Source organism: Gouania willdenowi, chromosome 9 (genome assembly GCF_900634775.1).
Source record: "Gouania willdenowi chromosome 9, fGouWil2.1, whole genome shotgun sequence".
In the NCBI taxonomy this organism is placed as follows: domain Eukaryota; kingdom Metazoa; phylum Chordata; class Actinopteri; order Blenniiformes; family Gobiesocidae; genus Gouania; species Gouania willdenowi.
The window spans coordinates 27,944,710-27,962,563 of NC_041052.1; the positions used below are offsets into that span (position 1 = coordinate 27,944,710).

The window sequence follows — 17,854 nt, forward strand, 5'->3', positions numbered from 1 at the left end:
CTGCTATTAATACATAGATTCCCAAAACTAACACCGTTAGCGCCACAACGTTGTGGTTTCTCACCTTGCCCTCTGCCTACAGAATAGTGCAAAGCCATTGCAACACACACACACACACACACACAGACTATTTTTATTCTTTTTATTTTTAATTTCATTTGATTTAATTTTGATATATCTGGGGTCCACTCTAAAATACCAATGAGCAACACATACTCAAACACACACACAGATGATTACAGTATTTCATTTTATTTTTTTTTAATATTACTGTTATCATCATTATAATTTTTTTTATTATTTTATTGTTAGTTTCTGTTGGCTTTGCTGTTGTCCCCTGAAGAAAACGACATCTTCAATGAAAGCCCTTAATGAATGGAATCACCTTCAACTCTTATGCTAATGAAATGTCAACATCATTCAAAGGACCAAGCTTCAGAAGGAAATCGACTATCAAAGGACTCAACTCTCACATTCAGCAAAGCAATGCTGTAACAAAATGACTCGCTCAGTCCCAAGTCAACTCTTCATCGTCTATGGAATGGGCCAATGCTGGGATTAACACATCCTGCCCCATCATCAAAGACTGAGAACCTGTGGACGTCGTAGTTGGTTGGACACTCCCCCACCAATGAGTTGGACGCCACGATTACTGCCTGAACGATACGGCAGCAACTGCAGACTGATCACATGTCTGCTGGAACACCTTCACCAAAAAAGACCCTGTTTCACAAAGCCACAAGGTTACCAAGTTCACATGAAGTCCACCACAGCCTTTGGTGGTAGTGCACAGAACCCATTTGCCTTGAACTCTGGCGATGTAGGGGAACAACCAGCAAATAGCCATCAAGCTTCTCCTTTGATTGGACAAGACAAACCCCTCTATTTTCTGACTATACGCTAGATTATTTTGTCTTCATTCTCTGACACACTTTGAGAAACATTTAAAAGAAGGTGTGCTCTAAGCAGACAGACCAGACAAATAGTCACACACTCACATTCATAACTCTGAGCTGAAACACAAGACCACCGTAACTTCCCTTCTGTTAGCCACATGAGACCATGAGTGCCCATCATTTATCACTTTGCTTTTATTCATTATGTTGCTCATTTATTTACACTGCTTTTGCCTTTATGAGAAAGACAAACAAAAGGGAGGAAAATAGTGTTACTAATGGTTTTGTTTTTGTTTGCTTTTCTTTCCTTTTATTTTCTTGTTGAGGGGAGGACCCCACAATGCAAGATATGGTTACATCCGTTGGAGACAGCGCTCTCTGTTGTGCAGCCTCAGCTTTTGGAGCTGAAGTTTTTATTTTTATTTTTTTTATTGGCCATGATTTTTTTCTGAGCTCATACGTTTTTCTTCTTTGTTATTTCTGAACGATTCTTCTTTTACCCTTTTGTTTTTACTCAATTTCAGGAAAATTGAGATGAGATTGAGGACTGCAGCCTCAACCAAGTTTACATTTTGACATTTTTTTGACCGATACCCTCGTAAACAATCTGTATCCTTACCCTTTTGAAGCTGCTTGTGACAGACAGCCTAGTTCAACATTCATTGTTTTCATTTTGCGCGCCCTCTCCTTACCGCTCTCAGATCCTGACCTCTGACCTGTCTCTGCCTTCCTGGAAGCTATAACTGAGTGCCAAAGCAATACAAACTATTCATTTCGTTAGTTAACTAACCCTAACACCCCTTCTCTTTAAACTAGTTTTGTTTTGTTTCGTTTCGTTTCGTTTCGTTTCGTTTTGTTTTGGTTTTGTTTTCCCCTCTTTTCTTCTGTTCAGGTACCAACCAATTCCCAAGAGAGGTTGCCAGGTGTGTGGAGACTACCCTTCCTCTGACAACATCCGATGATCTACACGATATTCGGCCTAATGACTTCGTGATCATCTACAACGCCGACCGGAGGTGGACCGACCAAAGGTGGACCAACCGGAGTTGGGCCAACCCTTTCTGCGTTCAGCTGACGGCCCACACGGCAGTGAAGGTCGCGGAGTGGGCGACATGGATCAAAGCAGCTGATTGCCGACACCAGCTGATGCTGAGACAGAGGCCACTGAGTGAGGCGGAGTGATAACAACTACACCGTCTAAGCTGACTTCTCAGGTGCGGTGCACAAAGAAGCGTTGCTTTGCCTTGTGGGATCACAGTAGCTGATTGCCTAGATCAAGCCCTGAGGACCCTGAGGACCCTGCTGATGTGGGATTTTTGTTCTTCCTTTGCTTTGTTTATAAGCCACACCCATGGAAGGTTTATAGCTGGATGGAGAGTGAACAACCTCACACCTGGCTGCAAGATGACACAGTCACAAGCCCTTCTGCTGTAATTGTGGAAAACACTCAAGGTTCTTCTCTCATGATGCCGCCAATCAAGTGCGGTGATTCTAACCATGGTTCCACTATTCTTCTAGCTAGTGGTGACCCCAGTTACCACTGAACTCAGTCAATGAGCACGAGTGATGTCCTTGATGATTCATGCCATTGATAATAATGATGAAGTTTTTTTAGCTTATTTCCACATTTTTCTTGATCTCTCAGATGTGTCTGTGCCTCACAAAAGAAGAATATATCCAATGTATGACAATAACGATGCTAATGGTTTACCCTGACAGACAGCAAAGGTGGATCCAAGGTTATTCTACGAGAATATAATAATTTCTTGCTTGATTTGGTCGTTGATGGCGACCAAAAGTGATGAATGTTATGGCAATTATGGGGGTAGAACAGTTGAATTGGGTAGAAATGTGTGTGTAAAGTGTGATCTTTAGTCAGTCCTGCATACAGTATCTGGAGCCGGGGAAGAACCTTTCTGGACCATCCTGTACTCTTTTTCATTTTAGCCTTTCCAATATACAAGATGGGCCACTTCTTTTTTTTGTACTCCTTTTCATTTAGTTTTATAATAAATCCTTTTTTTTCCTAAAAAATCATCAAGCGCTGACTGGACTCCATCATTCAACCAGGGCAAAAATAATGTCCCCAAATGAGGTCAACCGCAAATTTGCTGTGACAACAGTAACGCAAATAGTTACTTTCCTTGGTAATGAGTTACTTTTATTATAGAGTAATTTAGTTACTAACTCAGTTACTTTTTGGAACAAGTAGTGAGTAACTGTAACTAATTACTTTTTTAAAGTAACGTTCCCAACACTGGTGCTTAATTTGTAAATCAAAAGGGTGATGTTCCGGCAATAAGAGAGAGACAAAAATGTCATCCAATCGATCCAATCGAAAAAGTGCCTGTCAAAATTTGGGAGGTGCTGGACCTTGCTCCGGTAGAATCCGGCCCAAATTAAGCTGTGTGTGTAGGTAAGAGGCACATAAGAGGTTCAAATCATGCATACCATACAATCTTCGAGACAGATGAGCCTACATAGGCTGTTGTCTCAGTTTGACAACCAGTTTGTTGTATTTTAGGACAGCCAGGTTGCCTCGCTCCCTTGTCGTCTTGAGTTGCGGTAGCAGCTCTCTCCTCTTTCAAAATCCTCATTGATATAGACACTGGTACTCTTCAGTTGAAATATTGCAGTCTCACAATGATTTGTCTGGGCCTTCCCTGGTCCCGATACTGTCCAACACTCAAAGCTCCATCTATAGCCATTTCAACGGCATTTAGTCCCAACTTTGTTGTGCTTAACTAATAGGGAACGTGAGCTGGGTTTAGACCGTCGTGAGACAGGTTAGTTTTACCCTGCTGATGATGTGTTATTGCAATAGTAATCCTGTAGAATTTGCTCTCGGACTCCTCGGCTTTCGTCAATTATCCCATCCACAATTATGTTATTTCTCTTTGTATAATTGTCCAAAAACTCAAGTTTGTCAGACATTACCTTCAACTCACTGCGTGTGTTGTTTACTTCTGCGTCAAATTTGTCCAGCTTGGAAATAGTGCGCTTCTCTTCAGCCTGGAAATAATTTACAACAGCATTTGTGAACTGTAGACTTACGTAGCTTAACTTTCCTCAAGTCTTTCATGATGCCATTGAGTCGCTTATTTGTATTGTCCACCATCATTTGGACAAACGCATGCGCAAACACATAAAAACACACTATGGGAACAGAGGCAGAGCTTTTGGGAGGGGGTGTGGCCTCCTCCTGCCTTACAGCGGAGTGAGACTGTGCAGCGTCTCTGCTGTACCAGAAAATAGCGATGCTGACACTTTCAAACTTATAGGTACTGTAGGCTATTGGAAATGGAAAAATAAATAATTTATAATTATATTATAATTAAAACAAATAATCAAAATATCAATTCACCCTTGGGTAGGCACTGCCTACCTTGCCTACCCTGAAGGCACGTCACTGCATATCAGCTAGCGAAGCAGTCCTCCTCTGCCGGCTTCGGAGGCATAATTCGTGACCTCAGCTCCATATCAAGTCACTTAAAATGCACCGAATTGTGAATCAAAGTAGCAGCACACTGGGCATGGTGGTAGATGGCTGTTCGCTGTGGCTTGGGACTTGTGGTAGAAGGCTGTAGCCTAGGGTGGCCATTTCCATAACATCAAAAAGGAGGACACTTTTCAAAACTCAACAAAGCTTGGATAAAAACTAAAAAATAATATCAAAATGGTCACATAGTATAACTTTGTTGTACTCACCACAGCTGCGCTGTTCTACTGGCTGAGATGCTAAAATGGCTATACACTTTTAACACAACATTTTCAATATCCAGATCCATATTGCCAGCTGCATATCTTGTGGCATTGTGCAGAATGTGTGCTAAACAGTTTGCAGCAAGCACCTCGTTTTGAGCAAGTTTTAGCTTCTGATAAACACTGTTGTGTTTTCCATAGTTAACGCTGGTGTTGTCTGCTGTATATGCTGACATTTTTTGTAAATCCAGACCAGACAGCTCAAGTTTTGCCAGCAGCTGATTTGTTATAGCTTTTGATGTCTCGTTGCTGTCACTGTAAAAATCGAGCAGCGCATGCTGCACGCCCTCCACAAAGTGAAAATATCTTAAGACAATAGGGAAACACTTGGTCGTACCTTTGTTTGAGGCATCAGTCGCCAGAGAATAGTGCAGTTTGTTTTCTTTTATGTAGTCCACATGCGCATGGATGGAGTAGGGTGCTAGGACATTTTCACATAAAGCTTTAGCTTTAGTTTTCCCACAGGTTACTCCTTTAGCTATTGTTGAGTCGTTGTAGATCTCCCGGTCAACTTTTATTCCACAGTCTACACTCCTGTATGACTGGTGATGCTTGACGGCGTGATAAACTTTACAAAGTTCTGCAGCAGATATTTTGTCATCCTGGGGAGATGTGGCTTCACGGAAAAAGGAAAAAAGTGAAGAGGTGCCCACGCTTTGATTGTTGCTCTTGTGCTTGTCTGTGCTAGCATGTCGATCGAGGGCACCTTTACCTTTGCTGCTTACGTCCACATCACAACAACACAGCGTACAATATGCATGGCAGTCATCCTTCCTACTTTTGGAGTTGAATACATATTCCTTTGTCCATTCAGGATTAAATGTAGTTTTTCTTTTAGGCATTTTTGCAGACTGCAGGTGGACAGGGTGGCTTCATGTTGTCTGGCTGACGCTGACCTGACGTCAACGACGTCCACATGGCTAATTTGATTACGTTCAGCACTGTTAACCAATCAAATGTCCTATATTTATTTTACGCCAATTTCATCCAATAAACTGCCACAAATACCTCTTAAGGGGAAGCATAATTGCATGTAGTGTTTTTTTTTAATTATTTATTGTTTGAGTTATTTTTGTTCAGGCACATTTACTTTTTCATTAGAGACCATATGAGATGGGAGAAAAAAAAAGATTATGTCAAAAGGAGGACAAATGGACGTCCGGCTTAAGGCTGCGCCGGAAGATGGACAGACCTTTTAAAAACCGGACGGTCCGTCTTAAAGCTGGACATATGGCCACCCTACGTAGCCTGTACCCTGGGCCTGGTGGTAAAGGATGTAGCCTGGAGCATGGGCCTGCTAGTAGAAGGCTGTAGCCTGTAGTCTGGGCATGGTGGTAGAAGCCTGTAGTCTGCTTCCTTTGTTTGGAGCTTGTTCTTGTTTTGAAATGTAAACTGTCTTCTTCAACCACAAAACTAAGCAGCAACTTGATCCCACGGGTGACGGTGTGGTCAATAACGGGAAGATCCCAAAAAACATTTTTCAATAGTTTTTTTGAAGTATTGTTCTTCCTATTTATTGATGTAGTTTTATGACATCTGGAAATAGGGGGGTCATAAACTATGATATTGACAATAAATATGTTATACATATCTGAGGCCCAAAGATTTTAGCGTGGAAAAGGTTGCACCCACCTTCTTCTGTGCACACACACCATTGTAAATGCAACAATGGTTTTCTGGAAGCCTCACAGAAGGAGAGTACTCTGAAATGCTGACTGGACCTTCCTGTAAACTCAGAGCAGAGGTTGTGTTTGAAGTGGATTCACCAATAAAAACAGATAAAAAGGATAAATGAACCCTTAATTGCAGCAGAGCTGTGACAGTAATCTGATAAAATATGTGCCATGTAACGCGCATTTAATCACAGAAAGCCAAAACACACACAGCTTACTGCTGTTATTGGGCTGTGTTGTTACAAAAAACCTTAACTGGTATTTGAATGAAATTAAAAAATCTCAAGAGTCGGGGCACATGATAAAGCTTTTGCAAAGCTTGGAACAGAGAAGTAATGACAGCACTGCTTTTTTTTTTTTAAATTGATGTAATATTACTTCAGTGTCTGAGTCTGCTTGCTTTTATTTTTCCGTGAGGCACTACAGGTCTGGCTAGAACACTAGGCCTAATTGTAGTTTTAATGAGAAAACAAAGCAGTGGTAAACAATTAAAGGGCGATTATGCTAAATGGCAAAATTAGATTGTTTTTTTTTTTTAAATCTGCCTCAACCTTACCTTTGTAGGTTCTCCCCAAAAGTCAATTTAGCTTCCTTTTGTTTTCTAATTTTGTCCCACCTAGGAAAAGCTTGCCTATTAAGAAGAAATTTAACATTGACCCTAGGATCCTAGAGGGTTTTCACATTGCGTTATCACTGCGTCATCAAACCGGAAGTCGCCATATTGGAGGTACTCAGCCAGGAAACAAAGCAGATCCTGAACGTCGAACGAAAGTAAATTATGAATTATTGCCGTGTTTTTGACTGTACCATTTGGTCAGACCGTGAAAAACATTTGAAGTTTTATAGACTGCCAAAAGTTATAACAAATCAGAGAGAACAATGTGAAAAGTTATCAGAGGAAAGGAGGCGCTTGTGGTTAGCGGAGCTAAACCAGGATTTACGAGGCAAAAATCTGTACAACATCCAAATTTGTTTGGGTCATTTCTTGTCAGGTAAGTGAATTGTTGATAGCAGCAGCTCTTAACTAAGCTACTGCATGTGGCATTATTGACTTAATATATCACATTTAATAGCCTGCTACAGTAGCAACACAGGTCTTAAAATGTAGATCCAAAAGGTGCTGTATTTCTCATTGTATTCCAAGTAAAAGTTCTGACCTTTATAAAAAGGATGACCCAGAACTGCCCAGAATGCGACGTTACTGTAAATGAAAACCTTTTACTGTGTTTGTATCTGTTAGTCCTGCAGTGAATCGGCAACTATCCAGTTTTGCAACAAGAAAATGATTCGATTTCCCAATCAATAGTCCCAAAATATTTTTCTCTCTTGGTCCAAGTTACTCATTTACTCGTGAAAAGGAACTCCTTCTTTGGACATAACATGGAGTTGAGTGTCTTGTCCAAGGACAAAAGAGCAATAAGAGCCTTTAATCAAACCAAACCAATTCAGTTCCTTTATGGTGAAATGAAATTTGTCAAATGTTGGAGTAAGCCCACCATCACCCACTGGTGTGGCTGTACGTCAGCCACTAAATGTGTTGATATTGTCCTGATGCCTCACCACAGCTTCATTCACAGTGGACTTCATCCCTCAATGAGTCGGGGCTGATTTGGAAGCAAATGCGCTATTTTATGGTGGTCAAGATGCTGATTGCGTACATAGCAGGATGGGTAATGAATGAAATGGAATTGAGATATTTTACATTGTTTTAGTGAAACAAAATTATTACATACACCGTTATGTCGCTCTCATCCATGTTTGTCAAATTGAAACATCTTAGACAACTTGTTAAAGAAGATACTCAACCATTTATTAAATGTTCAGAAATACTGTTTAAAATCAACACAAGAATGTGCCATCAGACGGATCCTTAAGATCCAATGTAAACCCATCATAGATTGTATAAGCAAAGTGAATGATTGCGAAACAACAGTTTTACCAGCCCTCTTTATAACAAGCCTGAATATGAACAGCTCAATGTGAGCACCAGCCTCATCTTATGTTGTTACCAGCTCAGAAATGATTATACATTAGTAAACATTGGTACTGACAAATAATTGTTTATTGTAATTGACAAGTACGAGCAAAGATGCTGAGTGTCCATCTTTACAACTTCTGATCCATCCATGAAGTGTGTTTTGATAAAGGATACCATAAAAAACAGTCACAGTACAGCAGAGATAACAGTTAATAAACATTTTACAGAATATACAAATTCTATTCTATCAAAAAGACTTTACGGGCAGCTTTTTGAAACAGAACATGAAAAGCACGCAATTCAGCTGTAAGTCATGTCAACACAAAAGTTAGAGCATCACAGAAAGTCCTTTCAATCCAAAACATCTCAGATCCTCACCCATTTTTCTTCTTTTCCATCTCAATCATCTAAACGAAATTGCAAACTTGACAATTTACAGCAGTTTACTTTTACTGCTTCATCACCAAGTCATTGCTGACTTTCTAATGTGCTTTTCTAACCATGTCTGATAAATGCAGGGCACAATTTCATGACAGACTGAAACACCAACTGCATCTGTAAGCAATCAAATCATGATGGACATTGGACTTCAGTTACCAAACACATGATTGTTTTTGTGTTAGTGAGCAATTCATGTCATATTTGCAACATATTTACACATCTTCAAGTGTCATATTTCACCAGAAAACCAAATATTAATGACACTGCAACCCATTTGATAAACAGCTCTTCACATGAATGCTGAGAGCTAGTTCAGCTGCGGATCACTATAGTAGCATTTATTTATAAAGCATTAAAAGTATGATAGACAAAATCTTTATTAAAGGTCATTAGACATATTATCTATGCCAGTATTTTCCTTCTTTGCAATTCCAATTAAACCTGAATCAAATGAGCTTGTGACTGGCATCAATTTGCCCTTGTGTGAACAATCAGAAACAAAGAACAAAAATATTTAGATTAAACCTACTGTAAGTCATTACATGCATTTTTCGATGGTTTGATATTTGACAAAAAAGCAGGAGCGAATATGAGCATCACCTGTAAGCTTCCTTTGAAAAACTTATTTGTGGGTATTTGTACGTTTTTATTAACTCATAACTTGCTGAAGGGTTTATCCACAATTCATTCTTAGATACAAGGCTTTTTGTTTAAAATACATTTCCTATTAAGGATGTTCCATACACTCTACATAAGCTGTTTTTACCATTAATGGTTGTTAGCTTTGCAGGCTAACAAGCGTTGAAACTGAACATGTGAACATTAACAAAGAAACTGTATGTTGTTGAGTCAGTGTCTAAGTAGGAGTGTCCTGTCCAGTAAGTCATGAAAGTATAAGTCATCACAAGCTTGTGTGTTTTTAAAAGTCATAATGTGTGGAACTGAAATTCTAGTAATACAATAGATAACTTTAGTAGCCCTTGAAGAAAATGTATGTTGATGGTTATCCATCCTTAAGGCCTATGGGAAGTTTATGTAAGTCATTTTGGAAATATCTATAAAAAATCTGTAATATATTTTTTTAATTGAAAGACTGTACCATAAGACCATTTAGCAGTTTAACAAATGTCTGTGTCATGATCTCATTACATCTTAATAAATTGATTTGTGATACATTTGGAACCTATATATGGGAGAACAAAAGCACTGCCTTTAAAGTAGGGCTGCATTTAAAATGAGTGCACAGGCAAAAGCTCGACTGATAACAGAGGCCCAATGTTGCATCATCTAGACGTACCAGTGACACTGTACAAGCCAGAGAATATGTACACAGTGAATGAGTGAAATAGTGCGGACACTCAAAGGAAAATCGCTCCCAGATCACACAAGACATTTCTCTAAAGAACATTTGTCTCTTTTTTAGACATTGTTTTCACACTCAGATCTATTTTCCCTCCTTGTCCTCCAAACGACCTGGAGTGAAAATGTAGTCCAAGGCCTGTCTCTCAGCAGCAGCCACGTTGGGGTGCCACAGGTCCACCATGAAGACCACTCTGGGCCCGTCTTCTGCACCACCTTCAAAGAAGACATTAAACATGATTATCAAGATTCCTGAACTGTTAAGGTCCTATTTCTTAAACTGAAAATGTTTTTATGACTTTTATGAGATTACAAAAATTGCATGGATAAAATAATATAGAGAACTAACAATAATAAAAATAAAAACAAAACAAATACTTCTGTTGATAAGAACTTTTAACTTTGCAGGGCTTAAAAATCGTTCATTCATTGTAAAAATCTCTGCTGCCTAAATCGTGATTTTTAACACATGTTCCTGGATGCACCATCACTACTCATTAACAAACTGCTGAAAAAACATGCAACATGTTTTAAGATAACTAGTAAGTTAAGTAAGTCCTACATCACCCTTTACTTTATATATATATATATATATATATATAAAAAAAACACAATCAAAGAAAACTTTTAACCTTTTCATTTTAGTTCAGTTACAAAGATAAAGCAGTTTAAAATCAAAGGTTCTTCACTACAGTATGGCAACGCTTTGCCAAAGTCTCTAACAAACGGGTGGAAATATTCTGTTAACAGCTGCATTTTAAGGCCCAAACATACCCGGGCGGAACGTAGGTTGAACATACTCCACGTCTATGTGCTTTCATAGACGAGCGCACAGCCGCGAGGTAGTTTCAGGTGAAATCCTACATTTCCCACAATCCTTTGCGTTTTTTGGTACTCTCTCAGACGTGTTAAAAAGCTTTGGTCTGTTTTCCCCATGCAGATAAAATGCAAGTCGGTGTTACATTTAATAATGGTCGAATTGAAAAATACATGCTGAGCAGTGTTTTGTCACTGTGTGACACTAAGTACACAGAGCAAAGTTCACAATATTTTGAGCTTCACCCTCTTGCGGACGTCCGCGCCGACCTCTGCCGAGTCCACTTTGCGTACTTTCCGTCAGAGTATGTTTGGGCCATAACAGTGCATGTTAGAAACAATATTATACAAAACATTTTACATATTAATACTTAAGGCTCAAACATACTCGGGTGGACTCCCGCAAAAGGAGTCCGCGGGGCCAATTAAATTAAATTAAATGCAAAGCTCAGATTTTACTACCCCGTGGACTTCTCCGTATAGTTGGTGTCACACAAAACACTGCTCAGCATTGTATCGACCAGCATTAAATGTAACACCGACCTGCATTTCACCCTCCTCGTGAAACAGAGCAGGAAAAATGAACACGAGCTTAGAGGAGAGACTGGCAGATGAGCTACAACAGTAGCAATACCTTTAAAACACATCTCAGGAGTAGATGGAACTCTGTATCAGTCTGGATCCAGTAAAAAGTGATCATAAAAGGCTGTAAATCAGGGGTGCCGGACTTCAGTCCTCGATTCCAGAGACTTTTAGATGTGTCCCTGCTCCAACACACCTGAATCAACTAAATAGCTTGTTATCATGCTTCTGCAGAGCTTGATGACAACACATTGGTTTCAACGAGGTGTGTTGGAGCAGGGAGACATCTAAAAGTCTCAGGAATCCGTCACCCCTGCTGTAAATGGACTGATATGCAGATGAGGGGCAGTGAGGAGAAGACTTCATGTGGAGATGGAAACTCGTTTGTTGAAACTGATCAGAATACGTGGAAATACATGGAAATTGTCTTTGACGGGAGTATAGCAGCCCGCCTACCTGCCCGTTCTGATTGGTCGAGTCGTTTGAGGGGCACCCTCATCAGCCAATAGAGTGCAGCTCATGTGACGATGTGGACTTTACATGGATTTTTCTTGGAAAATTTATAAATTATTGTTCAATAGCCTGGAAAATACGGAATTTTGCTCAGTCCTGAAGCAACGTTGTCCTGCAGGATTGAGATGTCTCGAGCTTCCCCTGTTAATTAAGTGTGTTGAAGCAGTTAAACATTTGAAACCTGCAGGACGGCAGCCCTCCAGGACAAGGTTAGCTCTTTTTAATTAATTGTGTCACAACTCAAAGGAGCCATAATAACTTATAACTCATTCTTACCCTCGTGAAAAGCCCTGTGCAGAAAGGAGTCATCAAAAAGCAGACAGCTCCCCTCTGACCAGCACTGTGGCTCTCCACCAACAACAAGCTCACAGGACGGGGGTACTCTGAGACCTACAGGAAGAAAGACACACACACACACACTAGGATTTAAAGGAGATCTATCGTAAAGTTAAAGGCATTTTCCATAAAACGCCAAACAATTAATTTACAAACAGAAAATACCTACAATAGCCCTGAGATAACAGAAGAATAAGAACTAATAAAACTGCACTCAAATTTAGTTAGAATATGTAATGATAGTCATTATCATACTGATATTAAACTGTGATTATTTAAACAGTAAGATTTGGAGTCACTCTTCCCAAAGTCTCAAACCAACGTATTTACCTCCTTGAAACAATCTTAGTCTTTGAATTACTTTTCCCTTTTTTTAATTTAATGAAAACGTAAAATTACCCAAATATTTGCTGTTTTTGTTATGTTACTTTGTTTTACATTTATTTGGTAAAAGGGTGCTGGTGGTCTTCCTCAAACTGAGGTCAAGGTACCCTGTGAGCCCATAAGCTAAAAGTCAGGGGCCTTGGAAGAATCAAACTATTGAAATTTTGGCTTACCTTTTAAATTCCATGTAATTGTTATAGTATTACATTTTTATTAGAAATTCAGCCACCGATAAGTGCATTTTCGGTTTTTGGCTGAAGCACTTTTCCCACCAAAACAACCCGACTGAAACAGGATGTTGTAAAGACGCGAGCAAACACTGCGGTCAGTACACATGCTTGTCTGAAAACGGACTGACTTGTTTGCGGAGCGGCTGTATTTCAATGCATCTGAGCACTAAAGCGTCTTCTATGAAGAGGTTGAGACGGAGCACGGAAGTGTGTTATTCATGTTCTATTTTCTATTATATTTTACATTGTTGAAATAAATAAATATTTTCATACTTTTAAGTTATTTATTCTTTGAAGCATTATTATCAATTTATACAGTTGCAATGTTTTATTTTAGTGAGGTTAGTACACATTTATAGCCATAAATGCAATGGTACTAATCATTTCGTTCGTTCCTTTCATTTTGGCACCTCCCTAATTTTATATACAACACTAAATAAAATACAGTTTATAAAGCAATAGACAATAAATCACACAACATAAAAGTATAAAAGAAAATACAAAAAGCTATAAAACTAAATTCAAATCCTAAAGCTCGCAAACAAGAAGGGAAACGTGTTTCAACAAGTGTCTAAAGCTAAAGGAAAGTAACGTAAGTGTACTTCGGCCTCCTCAGCAAATTCCACCTAAGTGGTTTGACTGATTGATATTTTTTGTGGTTTAAAGATAAAGAAAACGCAGGAGGTTCATTTCTAGACATCTTAGTTAAAGCTTTGGACCTTGAGAGATATTCTATGATTTTTAAGTAGTATTTTAGATGTATAAGTGACAAATTATACATCAATTAGACATGTTATTGTTCATACACTGTTGTGTATGAACAATAACAGCCTCTGCATCAAATGTCACATTTCCTCTGTTAAGGCTCAAACATACTCTGCCAATTAAATGCAAAGCTCAGATTTTACGACCGCGTGAATTTCTCCGAGTCGTTGATGTCACACAAATAACTGCTCGGCATCGTATTCACCCGCATTAAATGTAACACCAACCTGCATTTCATCCACCTGGTGAAATAGAGCAAGTGAGAACACAAGCTTTAGAAGAGAGACTGGCAGACAAGTTACGAAAGTACCGACACCTTTAAAAAAACGTCCCAGGAATACAAGGACTAAAGAGAAATGCTAAGAATCGTGGGACATGTAGGATTGTAATGGAAACTACAACATGGCAGAGTGCGCAAGTATATGAGCTCGCTCGGAGGAGGGGACAGTCCGCGCGGAGTCCGTTGTGCACGGATCTTGCCCGAGTATGTTTGAGCCTTTATTCAGGAAACTTGCTCTTTTTTTTTTTTTTTTTTTTTAAAAAAAAAAAAAATAAAAAAAAAAAAAAAAAAGGAAACTTGCTCTTAATCTGAACACTTCAGCTGCTGCTTCCAGGTGTCCTCCTCTACAGTTAAATTAACTTTGTCCTGTAATCACCTCGATTTGTGTTGAATCTATCAAACATTAGTCTTATCATTTTCAGCTCAGTTAGCCTTCTTACCCAGGTGGCAGCGCAGCCGGACATTTGTTGGACCATAATGTTCGGTTATAAGCGCCCCAGGCGTGAGAACAGAGAAACAGGCATTTCCAAACACGTTGTTGGTGATGAAGGTGCGCAGCTGGCCCAACACTCTCCAGGCACGCGGACACCTCCTGACATTGAGAACCAAGGGGGCGCCTTGGTTGACCAGGTAGTAGGTCCACCACTGTCCACGGGGGGTGTTGTTGGCTTTCCACCCAGGTGGGAGTGAGGAGCCGCTCCGGCCAGGTGGCTGGTGGTAGATGCTCTCAAACTCAGCTAGTAGGGCAGGAAAACTCCCCTCCAGGAGCTCCACATCATGTCGCTGTACCTCTCTGGAGAAGAAGGGGGCTGATGGAAGGTCGGGGAGGAAGAAGACTTCTGGCCGCTGGATGGTGGGTCGGCTGTTGAGGTACCTGCCTTGGTCTCGCACGCCTTTGTGAACCCTGCCCATTCCTGACCAGGTGTAGCGCTTTGCATAATCCTGCAGGCTGTGGTACAGCTTCTGGTTCAGACTCTCTCCAGCGCTAGTGCAGCGAAAACACTCAGACGACTGGCAGAATGCAAAGCCATTTTGCTCCTCAAGTATCGATCCATGTTTCCCTTTGCCTCGTCCTCGACAGTCTGAACTCATAAAGCCCCCTACCACCCCTCCAATTCTGCTGGAGCCAGTCAGGTACCTCCCACGCAGAGGACTGGAGCCATGCTCACGGCCCACTCTGTAGCAATACCAGGCAAACAGCAGCAGAACACACATTGCTATGGCAAATGCACAGATCTCACACTCTCGTATGGACTGCATTCCTCCAGCCACCATCTCCCTCACATTCTCTAGTGACCACTCCATTTCACCTGGTCTCAGATTCACTGACCGGAAAGAAGAAAAAAAGAGCTAATGGAGGCCCAGCTAACGTCTTCTTTCTTGGTTGTGACAGGGAGAGTCAAACAGCACACTGGGTGTTAGGGAGTTTTGTGTCAAGCAGTTTTTGTAAACAGCCTGCTGATTCAAACTGACACAGTCACTCCTCTTTTCTAACATTTCAGCACTCTGCATTGAGGAAGGTTCTCTGCTGGCATGATATGGGCTGATTTTTACTGCTCCTCTCAGACGATTGCAGACAGACGCAGAACCTCCGGGTTATCAGCTCTCTGGAAAAACAACAACAGAAAGGAAAAAGAGGAGGAATGAGAGAAGAGCTTTTCAGTTCCTCTCCCACTGAAATCATGTGAACTTGTGTTCCTAGGATGCTTTAAAAAAAACATGTCCTCAGAGTTTGACAGCCAAGCCTCATCCAGCACACAACGTGTGGAAAAAAAGACTTGCGGGAACACCGACACACACACACACACACGATTGTCAACCAATTGTGTGTGTGTGTGTGTGTGTGTGTGTGTGTGTGTGTGTGTGTGTGTGTGTGTGTGTGTACAGGTCCACATTAAAAGGGATTACAAAATAATAATGATCCAGCATCCAAAACGCCGTGAGTGCAATGCGTCAATTGTGATCAGAATCTACGACGCGCTCGCACCAAACATGGTCGGGTAATCCTGCACCGATGGATCCTCCTCTACATCCTGACTGTCAGCAGCAGCAGCATTACACACATACACAAACACCACAACCATTCCAGAAGCGACACCCACACATTCTGCTTCCACCCTCAAACACGTACACAGCCTACGATTCACCGAGGACCGATATGCGCACAGCTTCTTCTTAGTAACCCAATACATGTCCAAAGCGTTATTAGAGCACCGTTTTGTGCGTACATTTGTATTCCGTACCTACTGAAATGTGTCCACAGAGGAGAGATTCACAGGTGTTTCTCCAGGCGAAGCTGCGTACCCCTGCAGTGCACACGGCAGACGGCTTTCCCTCACCAACATCCTCACAGAAAGCTCCCACATGTCCAGACTGACAGACTGACACAGCTAACAGACCACAGAGCCGCACAAACACTCCCTGTGTGCGCTGCTTCGGCTGCTATAGCCTTGTAAAAACTAAAACAGTACAAAGGAACCCACCTTGAACAACAAAGTTAAAGGAAAAAAGACAAAGAGAAAGTGTTTCCGTTTGGGTATTTCAAAATAAATGCTACGTTTAAGGCAATGCCTCGGTACAGTGGCCGACGGGAGCAAAGAAGCAGGCAAAGTTAAGTGTTTATTTTGTGGGGACAAAATAAATAAATAAATAAATAAATAAATAAATAAATAGTGTCAATTCTAAGTTAGTTTTTGGGTGTTAATTTTTGCCATATATTATCAACGCTAATACTGATAATGTTTAATGATGGATATAAAATATATTATTTTATCTGTTATTGGTTGTTTCAACCTCTAGTTCAAGAATAACATTTAAATAATGAAGTAAGTACAAGAAAAGATGTGTGCAATTCACAAACTGAGGGGTATTCCATAAAGGAGGGCTAACAAACTCTGAATCTATCCATAAACTCTTGGTCAACATACCCCGCGATGGGAAACTCTGGGTATCTGATTCCATTACAGCTGGTATGAAGTGGATCAATCAACCCTGAGTATGTAAACATTGGGTTACTTACGTGCACGCGCAATAAAAAGCCATCATCAATGGATCAGAGATGACTCGAGCTGACATGACAACCAAACGGAAAAGAGTGATTTATTCACCCTAATGGGTGAAATAAGCCAGTGTTTGAGGAATATGAGCCTGTTCTAAATGTGCGTTCAGTCTTCAGTGACTTTAGTGGCTTAAATCACCCGTAATTAGTCACACTTTTTGGTCGCTTCATCACTTTATCTCTTCAGTGACGTGACGAGCGGTGAATAATATGAATAAAATGTGTCTCAGGAGACGTGGCAGCAGTAAAGGATGGCTGTATAGAGAGCCCTCCCGTTACACTGGATATAGACAGTTACTGCCGCTTGATATCGAATTAATTATATTGATTTTTAATGTAATATTGTCGCCCGAGTCATCTCGACGTCCTAAAAAATGTCGTAAAAAACCACTGAAGTGGGACACGACCCAGCGACCCATCACTTCCAAGAGCAGCGTCAAATTCACTGTGCCATCATATCTTCAGGGATTCAAGATCAACAGATTTAACTGTATAACAATTTAAAGCAACAATCGAGCCTTAAAAGTGGATTCATTTAAATTATCATCTCCTCTGTATTATCCACAGGTTTGTATTCAGGAAACTTTACTACAGACGTCAGTAGATGTTTTAATGCAGCTCAACCTCTCAGTGTCTTCCACATAGTGATCTGTATCCACAATGTTATAAAGAAAACTACCGTTTGCACAAACAAAACAAAAAAAAAAAAATGTAAAGCAAAACAACATTAGTAATGATGTGAACATGTCTGTGGTGTGTGATATTACTAATGTGTTTCAGA

General features: G+C 40.4%; 1 protein-coding gene across 3 annotated transcripts; it reads right to left on the minus strand.

Annotated features, from left to right (window-relative positions):
- Positions 1 to 8,202: 8,202 nt before the first annotated feature.
- On the minus strand, positions 8,203 to 16,506 carry asphd2 (aspartate beta-hydroxylase domain containing 2). 3 transcript variants are annotated; one of them, XM_028457418.1, is made up of 4 exons: positions 16,263 to 16,506; positions 14,456 to 15,622; positions 12,297 to 12,410; positions 8,203 to 10,325 (listed from the first exon to the last, which is right to left on the minus strand). In XM_028457418.1, the coding sequence occupies exons 2-4, from the start codon at positions 15,318 to 15,320 to the stop codon at positions 10,195 to 10,197; spliced, it is 1,110 nt and encodes a 369-aa protein (XP_028313219.1). In that variant the 5' UTR covers positions 15,321 to 15,622; positions 16,263 to 16,506; the 3' UTR covers positions 8,203 to 10,194. The 3 variants fall into 3 exon arrangements, with proteins under 3 accessions (XP_028313219.1, XP_028313218.1, XP_028313220.1); XM_028457417.1 differs by having other exon boundaries at positions 16,259 to 16,506; XM_028457419.1 differs by lacking the exon at positions 16,263 to 16,506 and adding an exon at positions 16,003 to 16,117.
- Positions 16,507 to 17,854: the final 1,348 nt, after the last annotated feature.